General features: G+C 43.5%; 1 protein-coding gene across 1 annotated transcript; it reads left to right on the top strand.

Moving 5' to 3' along the window:
* Positions 1–5,738: 5,738 nt before the first annotated feature.
* Positions 5,739–12,493, top strand: LOC311248587 (protein tyrosine phosphatase type IVA 2-like). Its single transcript, XM_084338019.1, has 5 exons — positions 5,739–6,279; positions 7,756–7,848; positions 9,109–9,239; positions 11,868–11,942; positions 12,273–12,493. The coding sequence occupies exons 1-5, from the start codon at positions 6,184–6,186 to the stop codon at positions 12,382–12,384; spliced, it is 507 nt and encodes a 168-aa protein (XP_084194145.1). The 5' UTR covers positions 5,739–6,183; the 3' UTR covers positions 12,385–12,493.
* The last annotated feature ends 1,818 nt before the right edge of the window (positions 12,494–14,311 follow it).

Below are 14,311 nucleotides of genomic sequence, written 5' to 3'. Positions count from 1 at the left end.
TCTCTCTCTCTCTCTCTCTCTCTCTCTCTCTCAGGTAGTACCTGCATGGAGGTATCGTGGTTAGGAGGCGAGTTCTGTCACGCTCAGCACCTGTTGCTTATTGTGGACAAGTGAGCGAGATACAGCAGAGAGGCTTAAACACACTGCCATAAACACACAGGTAACTGCACACTAAACACACTATCTACACACTGCCATAAACACACAGGTAACTGCACACTAAACACACTATCTACACACTGCCATAAACACACAGGTAACTGCACACTAAACACACTATCTACACACTGCCATAAACACACAGGTAACTGCACACTAAACACACTATCTACACACTGCCATAAACACACAGGTAACTGCACACTATCTACACACTATCTACACACTATCTACACACTGCCATAAACACACAGGTAACTGCACACTATCTACACACTGCCATAAACACACGGGTAACTGCACACTAAACACACTATCTACACACTGCCATAAACACACTATCTACACACTGCCATAAACACACAGGTAACTGCACACTATCTACACACTACCATAAACACACGGGTAACTGCACACTAAACACACTATCTACACACTACCATAAACACACGGGTAACTGCACACTAAACACACTATCTACACACTGCCATAAACACACAGGTAACTGCACACTATCTACACACTACCATAAACACACGGGTAACTGCACACTAAACACACTATCTACACACTGCCATAAACACACAGGTAACTGCACACTAAACACACTATCTACACACTGCCATAAACACACAGGTAACGGCACACTACACACTGCCATAAACACACAGGTAACTAAACACCAGAGCTGGGTAACCATTTGTTATTGATCTACCCGTCGATCACAAGAGGCATCAGAGTCCATCCCATCATACATCATACATACATCATTCAAATTCATAATTTCAGTCAGTCATCCAATCACACTCAGGCATGCCGTTCTCAACCAATCCTTGTCCTGTGTGTGGAATGTTACTCATAAACAGTTTGACACACAACTATGAATCTAGCTTTAGTCGACTAAGAGTGCCTTAATGGTTCACTTCAAAGTGTGTTAAAGATTTTAGTCGACTAAGAGAGCCTTAACACTTTGAGTGCCACGCCTCCGGTGCCCCGGAACCCCGTTGCGTGCCACCACCCACTTCAATGACAGAGCTCTCATATTTGCGAACGCATAAACTATATCTTAAATTATGGCTATGTGTCTAATATGGCCGTCGCTTATCAATGACTTGTTTGCAGTCAACGTTGTCGAAACGGATTGTTTTTTAATTGGTTCATTTCCGTTTGATAACATTTTGAAAAACGCTTGTTTTTTGAAAGTTTCGGGGGAAAAAAAATATTCTGTGATAATCGCCCTTTACTGGAATACACTGGAATACACAAACACGTTGTCATTTTTCCGCCTATTTATAAATCGTTTTCAAATAAACGCTAGATTATCGATAGTATATGTGTACTTATGCACGCTATAGAAGCGGGCTGAAAAATCGATTATCTTATTTCCTGATCGCACACACACAGACACACACATACACACATATGGCACACGCTGATATATAGGTGAAAATAGCTCTGATTATCCCAAGACTGGTCAAATAGATTCCTTACCTCAGATGTTCTCCAAAAAGATTATTCCAATTCCTGATCGCCATTCCAAATATCGACCGCGTTTATTGATCCAATGCTGGGTACTGGAAACACACATTCTCCGCTGTTCTGGTGGTGGGCGATTACTTGGATCGTCTCCGGTTATTTGTCTGACAAGTAAAATGGGGAAGCAGGACTTTTTTTTCTCCATGCGTTTCATTCAATCCAATCCAAAGGGGTGCAGTACCATCCGGAGAGACGATAGGGGGCGGTATTTTCCCTGTTCGAGTTCAGACAGACCCCCACTGGTAACGTGAGGCTAGATTGATGAAAAATGTATGGAAATCGATAATAAAAAAAATAACGATTAAAAACGAGATCTCTCGTCGGCTGGCACTCAACGGTTGGCATGAACTAACGAGAAATCTCGTCGCTGGCACTCAAAGAGTTAATGGTTCAAAGTGTGTTAAAGGTCTTGGTCAACGTCTACCACCACAGAGACAGTGGGATTGAATCCAGCTGTGGTGCCTCCGGCTTGGCCAACCGTCCACACTGACACAATTGGCAGTGTTAGCGGGTGGGAAGCCGGCGAGGGTGGGTCCTGGTCGTTGTAAAACAGCGACTCCTACAGATCGGTCGGGGCGCCTACACAGCGAGGGAAAGACCTGGGGGAGGTAGTGTGATCATTCCACACGTTACACTCCCCCAGTGAGAGTCCGCGCTGCCAGGTGAAAATAAGTGGGGATTGGCTACACATGTGTCGGAGGAAGCATGTGATAGTCTCCGCCCTCCCAGACCGACTGTAGGGGGCAGAGCATGCAATGACCAGGTAGGGAATTGGCATAACGACTAACATTGGGATGGGAGAAAGATGGAAAAAGAGAAAGAAAAAAAGTCTTGGTCAACTAAGAGAGCCATAACACTTTCAGAGCCCTTGCTTAACCTTGATTTACCCCGTTGAATGCCCACCATCCACTTCAATGTTAGCGTTAAAAACGCCTAATCTATGTTTTAAATTATGGCTATGTGTCTAGTCTGCCCGTCGCTTATCAATGACTCGTTTTCCAGTCAACATTGTCGAAGCGGATTGTTTTTTTATCGGTTCATTTTCGTTTTATAGCATTTTGAAAATCCCTTGTTTTCAAGGAAAATATAAAGATTCCATGATAAAATAAATTTACTGGAATATTCTAGAATACACAAAAACGTTGTTATTTTTCGGCCTATTTATGAATAGTTTTCAAATAAACGCTAGATTATCGGTAGTATATGTGTACGTATGCACGCTATAGAGGCGATCTGAAAAATCGATTCTCTTATTTCCTCATCAGCGATCGCGCACACACACATCACACATAGGGCAAACGCTGAGATCTCAGCGAATACAACTCTGATTATCTCAAGACTGGTAAAATAGATTCCTTACCGGAGATCAGATGTTCTCCAAAAAGATTATTCCAATTCCTGATCGGCATTCCAAATATCGATCACGCTTATTGATTGATTATTGGCTGCTGTGAATATATATTCCAGGCTGATTTCCGTCCCGCGATGACTTCCATGTTGATCAGACTTCTTGCCAGCACAAGGAGCCAGCTGGCTCCGCCTCTACATATCTACAGATCCCAGGTCAGTCTAAGCGACTGACCTGCAGTTACACAGGGATAGACGATAGGGGGCGCTTTTTTCCATTCTGAGCTCCTGTAGAGGCAGGTGTACCAACGGGAGACTCGGTTGATGAAATATGAATTCAGATCGCTAATAAAACGATATTTGTCGTCGTGGGCACTCAACGGGGGGGCTGATAAAACGAGATATGTCGTCCGTGGCACTGAAAGGGTTAATGGTTCAAAGTCTGTTAAAGGTTTTAGTCGACTAAGAGAGCCTTAATGGTTCAAAGTGTGTTAAAGGTTTTAGTCGACTAAGAGAGCCTTAATGGTTCAAAGTGTGTTAAAGGTTTTAGTCGACTAAGAGAGCCTTAATGGTTCAAAGTGTGTTAAAGGTTTTAGTCGACTAAGAGAGCCTTAATGGTTCAAAGTGTGTTTAAAGGTTTTAGTCGACTAAGAGAGCCTTAACACATTGTGCGCCAAAATCGCTTTCCAGCGGTATTGGCCGCCATGCGTTGAGCGCCAGACCACGCTGTCCAGCGTTATTGAGATCAATATTTCATTTTTGTGCCCATGGCATTCATAATTCATATATACACCCGCGACGCTGCAGCTGGACCCTATAGGTGACGGCAACGACGGCTCAATACCGCCGCCTGGTGGATGGTCGGGCGAGTGTAAGGATGTGGCCGATGTGCGTCGATGAAAATCATCCGGCCGTCACATATCGTTGCGGGACTCCCGACAGACATTATGTACATAATGGATCGCTTTCTAAACTTAATAATCAATATTATTTCGGCGTTTATTGCGACATACAAACCGGAAATGGACCTAGGCGATCAGCGTCGTGTACTTGGGATATTTCACCGCCAGTCTCATTGACCCACGGTAAGAGGAATATAACGTTATTTTCAACCCGATTGTGAGTTTCCTTGTGAGCAAACCGATCTGATCAATATATCACCCAACCTACATAAAGCATTTACTGATGATCGGAGAATTATAAACGACCCCCCCCCCCCCCCCCCCATGATGAAGCATAGCGTATACCGATCATATACATTTGCATTTTTTAATATAGCGTGTATAGGGAAGAAACGCCAATCGATAATCTATATATGCGTTTAGGCCTATAACTCACGTTCTAGGAATTACTGCAGAAAACGATAAAAACATACTTATATTCTAGAAGGTATTTTTGTATGAATGTATGAATGAAAAAATATAACGTTCCCACATCCTGAACGATAGATAATCGATGTTGAATGGGCCATAGTGATGTCAATATAGCAATACAATTTAAAAAGTTATAGCCCTGCAAAGAAGGTAAACATCTCCATAGACTTATAGCGCTGGCAGAGAGGGTACTTTGATGGGTACAATGGCTGGCAAGGAATGTGTTAATGGTTCAAAGTGTGTTTAAAGGTTTTAGTCGACTAAGAGAGCCTTAATGGTTCAAAGTGTGTTAAAGGTTTTAGTCGACTAAGAGAGCCTTAATGGTTCAAAGTGTGTTTAAAGGTTTTAGTCGACTAAGAGAGCCTTAATGGTTCAAAGTGTGTTTAAAGGTTTTAGTCGACTAAGAGAGCCTTAATGGTTCAAAGTGTGTTTAAAGGTTTTAGTCGACTAAGAGAGCCTTAATGGTTCAAAGTGTGTTTAAAGGTTTTAGTCGACTAAGAGAGCCTTAATGGTTCAAAGTGTGTTTAAAGGTTTTAGTCGACTAAGAGAGCCTTAATGGTTCAAAGTGTGTTTAAAGGTTTTAGTCGACTAAGAGAGCCTTAATGGTTCAAAGTGTGTTAAAGGTTTTAGTCGACTAAGAGAGCCTTAATGGTTCAAAGTGTGTTTAAAGGTTTTAGTCGACTAAGAGAGCCTTAATGGTTCAAAGTGTGTTAAAGGTTTTAGTCGACTAAGAGAGCCTTAATGGTTCAAAGTGTGTTTAAAGGTTTTAGTCGACTAAGAGAGCCTTAATGGTTCAAAGTGTATTTAAAGGTTTTAGTCGACTAAGAGAGCCTTAATGGTTCAAAGTGTGTTTAAAGGTTTTAGTCGACTAAGAGAGCCTTAATGGTTCAAAGTGTGTTAAAGGTTTTAGTCGACTAAGAGAGCCTTAATGGTTCAAAGTGTGTTTAAAGGTTTTAGTCGACTAAGAGAGCCTTAATGGTTCAAAGTGTGTTAAAGGTTTTAGTCGACTAAGAGAGCCTTAATGGTTCAAAGTGTGTTAAAGGTTTTAGTCGACTAAGAGAGCCTTAATGGTTCAAAGTGTGTTAAAGGTTTTAGTCGACTAAGAGAGCCTTAATGGTTCAAAGTGTGTTAAAGGTCTTGGGTGTTAAAGCATAACATGTCGGTTCTGTACACAGGCCAGCATCACTGCCCCCCCGCCCAGTGGCCAACCCACATGAGGACCAGAGAGAGGACAGTCTGCCAGCTAACCTGGAGAGCTTGGGAGAGACCAGCTCTCCTCTCATCCCTCTTTCTCCTCTCTCTCCCTCCCCTCCCCTGAGTAGCACAAGTCTTCCTTAATGAGCCAACAGACTAAAGAACAAACCAAACTCAAACTGTCCCAAGAATCCTTTTATTAGAAGACCGATGTATTATTGTCCTGGGAAGAAGTTTTCTCCTGTCAGAAGAGTATTTATTGATAATCTTTGGACTCTGAATTCTAAGACTTATTTTCAATCTTCATCCAAACAGAAGACTTATTGACGCCAGTCTGCTTATAGTTTAAGTGTCACGTTTTTACCCCCCCGCCCCTCAAGACTGAAGACTATTTTTCATCTTCATCCAAGCAGAAGATTTTTTATTTAGAAGTTTAGAGATTCCATCTCCATTTTGTTGCACTTATACATTTTTGCCATTCAGGGGAGTTTTTTGTATCATTTGTTTTAGACGTGTTTAAAGTGAGGGGTCTTTAATCTGCCCGTGTGTCTGGCCTGTCTGTCTGGACGTCATCATGAACCGACCCGCTCCGGTGGAGATCAGCTACGACTGCCTGCGATTCCTCCTCACGCACAACCCCACCAACGCCCAGATGGGCCGCTTCTTAGAGGTACACCCTCGCACACACCCGTAAACACTTTGTATGCCACGCCGTGTTTTCGTTTTTACCCCCTTGATGCCCAAACCCACTCCAATGTTAACTTAATATCGCCTAATCTATGTTTTAAATTATGGCTATGTGGCTAATCTGCCCCGTCGCTTATCAAAGACTCATTTTCCAGTCAACATTGTCGAAGCGGATTGTTTTTTTATCGCTTAATTTCCGTTTGATAGCATTTTGAAAATCACTCGTTTTCGCGAGAAAAAAAAAACCCATTCTATGATAATCGCCTTTTACTGGAATATTCCAGAACGTTGTCATTTTTCGGCCTATTTATGAATCGTTTTCAAATAAACGCTAGATGATCGATAGTATATGTGTGCGCACACACGCTCCTGCCGCGCGCTGATAATCTCTGCTCTTATTTCCTGATGGCTTTTACAGTCAAAACAGCTATATCACATATCACATAAACGCTTATATATCTGTGAAAACGAGTCTGATTATCCTAAGACTGATAACATAGATAATATCGGACATCCCTAAAATAAACCCATTTTGTGTATCTATCAGTCAAACTACATATTTAGGTTCATTCATTTATACACACACACACACACACACACACACACACACACACACACATGTATCTATACATTTATATAATGTATTATTCTATATTATACTTCTTTATTACATGGCGTTTTAACATTCGCCAAAATGCTTGATTGTGATTGGTCAATAGCGCTCGGTTGCCCCTGACAGCGGTCAGTTATTTCTCGATAACTGACCGCTGTCATGGGCAACGCGCAATAATGACCGCTTATACGGGTAACGGAGCGCTATTGACCAATCGCAATCAAACATTTTGATCGCAGTCATGAAAGCTGCTCAGCAGATGCACAGCTGCACTCATCAGGTAATCAGACCACACACCTGCCGGCTGCCGGCGATGACAGAGGAGCCACAGAACAACTGCGTCTGCATTTGATCTCGTCTTGTCGATGGTGTCAAATGAATTAGGTATATTGTTAGTAAGTTAGCCATGTAATAAGCGGGATAATGTATAGCTACGGCGCGGCGCCTCGGTATTCTAAACTCCGTGTCGGTCAATTCTTTTGCGACAATGACCTCGTAGCTATACATTATCCCTTACATATACTATATAATTTTATAATTTTTATTTTATTATAATATAACTAAATCATACTATTTATACTACACCATATTGGGATAATGTTGAGATGCATTTAAGCTCCATGATGGTTTATCACACTGTATTAATTCGTTTGTGTGTGTGTGTGTGTGTGTGTGTGTGTGTGTGTGTGTGTGTGTGTGTGTGTGTGTGTGTGTGTGTGTGTGTGTGTGTGTGTGTGTGTGTGTGTGTGTGTGTGTGTGTGTGTGTGTGTGTGTGTGTGTGTGTGTGTGTGTGTGTGTGTGTGTGTGTGTGTGTGTGTGTGTGTGTGTGTGTGTGTGTGTGTCTAGGATCTGAAGGCCTTCAGGGTACAGACCCTGGTCAGAGTGTGTGCTGCTACCTACGACAAAACACCTATAGAACAAGAGGGGATACAAGTCCTGGTAGGACACACACACACACACACACACACACACACACACACACACACACACACACACACACACACACACAGGTGTAAAGGTACACGTATCCGTACCGAACCGTTTCAGTGTGTACCGTACCGAACGGCTGTGTAGTGTACCGAACGAATACAACGGTATGTTAACCACTAACGACCGCCCACCGGGGGCTGTTTTTTATCTAATATAATTATTATTGTTATTAAAAAATTTTACAAGTCGGTTATTAATTTCAATATAGAATATTCGTCGACAGCCCTACAAGTACAATTAGTTACCGCCCACTACATCGCCCCTGAGTGGAACATGGAAAGCCAAACTCCCCCCCCCACTGTACCGAAAACCTGTACCGAACCTTGACTTCAAAACCCAGGTACGTACCGTACCGTGGTTTTTGTGTACCGTTACACCCCTAACACACACAGATACACACACACACATATACACACAGGCACGGATACACACACACAGGCATAGACACACACACACACTTTGTGTGAAATATGGGGACGTTACATGGATACATGCCTTAAAGGAACACGCCAACATTATGGGAAGTGCGCTTCCTGTCTTCTCCAGGTGGAAGCGGTAATGGACCACTAGCCTAGCTTAAAACTCTGGGAGGGGTGTTTTTGTGCTAACGGCTAAGCTAGCTGGTCCGTTTCCACCTACATTCATTTGTGCTAAGCTAGGCTAGCTTGCAGCCAGATAGCTTTCTACTGAACGGACAGAGATGACATTGGGCCTCATTCACGAAGCGATGTAAGAACAGATTTCCTCTTATTTTGTTCTTAACACTAGCACAGCCGACAACGGGTCTCTGAAATTTCAAAATGACTTCAGGAAAATGTAATTTAGAACATTATTCCACATATATATGGAATATATATATATGTGGAAAGTCACAGCACTTTGCGAGCGTCTAGCGCAGGGGTGGCCAACCCGTGGCTCGCGAGCCGCATGTGGCTCTTTGCCCGTCAATGTGTGGCTCTTCCATCCAAAAAAATATTCAATAATAGACGGAGTACCATTTTCTGGAAGAGGAAACACTTGTTTGATAATTTTCCTGTTTAATTAAAATGTTATGAACGTATTCTCTGTTTCCATCATGAGACTTGTCAATCACACTACTGTGTGTGTGTGTGTGTGTGTGTGAAGGGAATCGGAGTGGGGCGGGGCCTGTGGAGCTCTATTGTTGTGCTCTAATTGGTTCATAACTCTGTGTCCTTACTCTCCCACCAGGATTGGCCATTTGACGATGGCTCCGCCCCCCCAGACCAGGTGGTTGATGATTGGCTGAGCCTGCTGCAAACCAAGTTTAGGGAGGAGCCTGGCTGCTGCGTTGCGGTTCACTGTGTGGCGGGACTGGGACGGTCAGTATGGACCACTTAGTGTTAGGGATGGCCGTGAGTAATCGATTACTTGTAGCTATGAGAAAAATCAATCTTAAATTATTAATCATTTTTATGAAAAAGAAATATTAAAATCTTTTTTTTTATTAATGAATTTTTTACATATTTGTTTCACATGTATGTGTAAGATAATAACTGTTTGTTGGTTTCCTTAAACATATAAGATAAGATAAGATAAGATATTCCTTTATTGATCCCCTTGGGGAAATTCAGGCATCATAGCAGCATGGGGGGGAGGGGGGGAGGGGTACAGGTAGTAAAACAACACAGTATACAGGTAGTAAAAGACAACACAGGCAGTGTAAACAATTTGATCAATATGGTCAATATAATTTACTATCTGACTAGCTGAGGAATATTCACATTATTCACAGTGTCACATGAGGTGCAGTATGCATGAGGTAGTGTTATAATTTACTATCTACTGAGTATACATTAATCAAAGTACCAGGGTAGTCTACTTTGTCCCCCTTGGGTTCCTATAAGTCCCAGGTCAATGTCTGGTAGCAGTCGCTGTCGCTGCCCCCTGTTGTGGGGCCTGGAGGCTGCTAGTCGCTGCCCACTGTTGTGGAGCCTGATGGCCGCTGGTATGAAGGACTGTCCGAGGCGGTTAGTTGAGTGTCGGGGGGGGATGAGTCTGTGGCTGAACGAGCTTCTCATCTTGACTAGCTCGTCGTAGAGGGGGTGGTAGGGGTTCTCCATGATGGCATCCAGCTTCAATCAATCCTTATCATCCCCCTCTCTACCATCACCTCAAGTCTAGGTAGCTCGACTCCCACCACGGAGCTAGCCTTCCTCACCAGCTTGTTGAGCTTGTTGGTGTCCCTTGAGTTGATGTAGCCTCCCCAGCATGCCACAGCATAGAAGAGGATGCTGGCCACAACAGACTGGTAAAAAGACTGCAGCAGTTTGTTGCACACATTGAAGGACCTGAGTCTCCTCAGGAAGAACAGCCTGCTCTGTCCCTTCCTGTAGAGGGCCTCTGTGTTGTCCGACCAGTCCAGTTTATTGTTCAGGTGTACCCCAAGGAACTTGTATGAGTCCACCATCTCCACATCCACCCCTCGGATGGAGATGGGAATCGGGGGGGGGCTCTTCTTGCCCCTCCGGAAGTCCACCACCAGCTCCTTGGTCTTACTGGTGTTGAGTTGGAGGTGGTTGCTGTCGCTCCACCCCCATGAATGAACAAAATTAAGTAAAAAAAAAGTCTAATTAAAAAAAAAAAAAAAAAATCCGAGTAATACACGATCACTCGAGTATAGCATGCGATCAATCGATCTGGATTTTTCTTAAAAATGCCCATCCCTACTTAGTATTCAGTATATAGTATAGACCACTCAGTGTTCACTATATAGTATGGCCCACTCAGTGTTCACTATATAGTATGGACCACCCAGTGTTCACTATATAGTATGGACCACTCAGTGTTCACTATATAGTATGGACCACTCAGTGTTCACTATATAGTATGGACCACCCAGTGTTCACTATATAGTATGGACCACCTAGTGTTCACTATATAGTATGGACCACCTTCGTGTTCACTATATAGTATGGACCACCTAGTGTTCACTATATAGTATGGACCACCTAGTGTTCACTATATAGTATGGACCACTCAGTGTTCACTATATAGTATGGACCACCCAGTGTTCACTATATAGTATGGACCACCCAGTGTTCACTATATAGTATGGACCACCCAGTGTTCACTATATAGTATGGACCACTCAGTGTTCACTATATAGTATGGACCACCCAGTGTTCACTATATAGTATGGACCACCTAGTGTTCACTATATAGTATGGACCACCTTCGTGTTCACTATATAGTATGGACCACCTAGTGTTCACTATATAGTATGGACCACCCAGTGTTCACTATATAGTATGGACCACCTAGTGTTCACTATATAGTATGGACCACCTTAGTGTTCACTATATAGTATGGACCACCTTAGTGTTCACTATATAGTATGGACCACCTAGTGTTCACTATATAGTATGGACCACCTAGTGTTCACTATATAGTATGGACCACCTTAGTGTTCACTATATAGTATGGACCTAGTGTTCACTATATAGTATGGACCACCTAGTGTTCACTATATAGTATGGACCACTCAGTGTTCACTATATAGTATGGACCACCTAGTGTTCACTATATAGTATGGACCACTCAGTGTTCACTATATAGTATGGACCACCTAGTGTTCACTATATAGTATGGACCACCTAGTGTTCACTATATAGTATGGACCACCTAGTGTTCACTATATAGTATGGACCACCTAGTGTTCACTATATAGTATGGACCACCTAGTGTTCACTATATAGTATGGACCACCTAGTGTTCACTATATAGTATGGACTATTGGTGGTATAGTTCTTAGTGGATAAGATAATATAAGATATTCCTTTATTGATCCCCTTGGGGAAATTCAGGAAAAGCATGTATATGGAAGCATATAGACCACTACCATAGTTTTAGTATGGTAGTATATGGGCTGTTTGCAGGGCTCATACACTGATTGGTTGGTTGATTGATTGATTGATTGATTGATTGATTGATTGATTGTCTCCTCTCAGAGCTCCTGTGTTGGTGGCCCTGGCTCTGATAGAGTGTGGCATGGAGTATGAGGACGCTGTCCACTTCATACGACTGTAGGTTCTAGTTATATGTATTTCTACGGCTGTATGTTCTAGTTACTGTATATGTATTTCTGTACGGCACTGTAGGGCTGTATGTTCTAGTTATATCATATTTCTATACGGCACTGTAGTACTGTACGTTCTAGTTATAGCATGTATTTATATACCGTACTGTAGGTTCTAGTTGTATGTATTTCTGTACTATAGTATATTAATGTAGTCTTGCCATCTACATGGAACTGCAAATAAAAGTCACACTATAATAGCATTAATTGTGCACGTCGATAATAAAACTATGAGCGATGTCGTGATCTATAGTCTGTCGTGTTCTGTGCTTGACAGGAAACGTCGGGGTGCGTTCAACACCAAGCAGCTGACCTACCTGGAGCGTTACAAACCCCGGCTGTGTCTGCGCTCCAGAGGCACCAATGGACAGAGCTGCTGTCTGCAGTAGACCAGTACACCAAGACCCGACCCAACACCACCACTACCCACACCAAGACCCAACCCAACACCACCACTACCCACACCAAGACCCGACCCAACACCACCACTACCCACACCAAGACCCGACCCAACACCACCACTACCCACACCAAGACACCACCCAACACCACCACTACCCACACCAAGACCCAACCCAACACCACCACTACCCACACCAAGACCCAACCCAACACCACCACTACCCACACCAAGACCCGACCCAACACCACCACTACCCACACCAAGACACCACCCAACACCACCACTACCCACACCAAGACCCAACCCAACACCACCACTACCCACACCAAGACCCGACCCAACACCACCACTACCCACACCAAGACCCGACCCAACACCACCACTACCCACACCAAGACCCAACCCAACACCACCACTACCCACACCAAGACACCACCCAACACCACCACTACCCACACCAAGACCCAACCCAACACCACCACTACCCACACCAAGACCCAACCCAACACCACCACTACCCACACCAAGACCCAACCCAACACCACCACTACCCACACCAAGACCCAACCCAACACCACCACTACCCACACCAAGACCCAACCCAACACCACCACTACCCACACCAAGACACCACCCAACACCACCACTACCCACACCAAGACCCAACCCAACACCACCACTACCCACACCAAGACCCAACACCACCACTACCCACACCAAGACCCAACCCAACACCACCACTACCCACACCAAGACACCACCCAACACCACCACTACAGACACCAAGACCCAACCCAACACCACCACTACCCACACCAAGACCCAACACCACCACTACCCACACCAAGACCCAACACCACCACTACCCACACCAAGACCCAACACCACCACTACCCACACCAAGACCCAACCCAACCAAATACTACCAAACCCCACTAATCCTATCAAATACCTCCCGACCTTACCAAATGCCAACCAACCCTACCAAGTATCAGCAAACGCCACCCAACCTCTCCCAACCGTTCCTCTGTCCTTCCTTCTCTTTCCTCTTCCTCTAGCTGGTTGTTATAAATGTTCCATCGGGGCTGAAGTGAATGTCATGTTTTTTTTTAGCAAACAAGGTTTTTGAAAGAAGACCCAAATATTTGCAACATTGTGTTTTCAAGTGAAAAGTGACAGTTGTTGTAACGTTGTGCGTTGAGGGTTCCTGAGTTCGACGTTGGTAACGTGTTAAAGAAAATGAAACGGTCATTTTACTTGAGCTATACTGTAGGTTTAGAGTGGTGCTGGGTCTGTTTTATTTATTTATTTATTATTTCAAGGTGTTTCTGTGTCTGATAAGCTGTTAAAAAATAAAGTTCTCATGTTCAGTATGTACATGACGGTGAGCGATGTTGTAATCTTTTTTAAAACACTTGTTCCTCTGAGTTGACAAAGCGCCCAACATTAGCTGCTCCTTGTGGCCTTCTGTGACGTTTCACCCAGAGCCCAGCCAGGCTGTGACGGGTGTCTGTCTCAGACGGGGTGCAGCCGGCTTTATATATTGTTATAACCATACATGATACAACATGCTGACATGCTGTTCAACTCTAAATGTAGTCTGTTGTTAATTCTCTGGACACTGGCTAGATAAATTATGAAGATTTGTATCAACAATGTAGACAAAATAACACACACAAATGGTTCATATTGTACCAGTAATTTCATTGTATTTGTCATACCATGATAACCCAGGACAACATTTGAACAGATACTGTACATATATATATATATATGTATCACATTTACACATTACAATCGGCTGCTCGGTGACTTTACACATAATCTACCACAAACATGCACCTGAGTTCAGCACGATAGCCACAGATTCGATTAGATTAAAATGTATTGTCATCGTCATGCAGCACAAGTAC

This window comes from Notolepis coatsorum (assembly GCF_963971535.1).
Source record: "Notolepis coatsorum genome assembly, chromosome: 2".
Classification (NCBI taxonomy): Eukaryota; Metazoa; Chordata; class Actinopteri; order Aulopiformes; family Paralepididae; genus Notolepis; species Notolepis coatsorum.
Note: the sequence above shows the minus strand (reverse complement) of the source record. Positions and strands in the feature narration are given on the sequence as shown.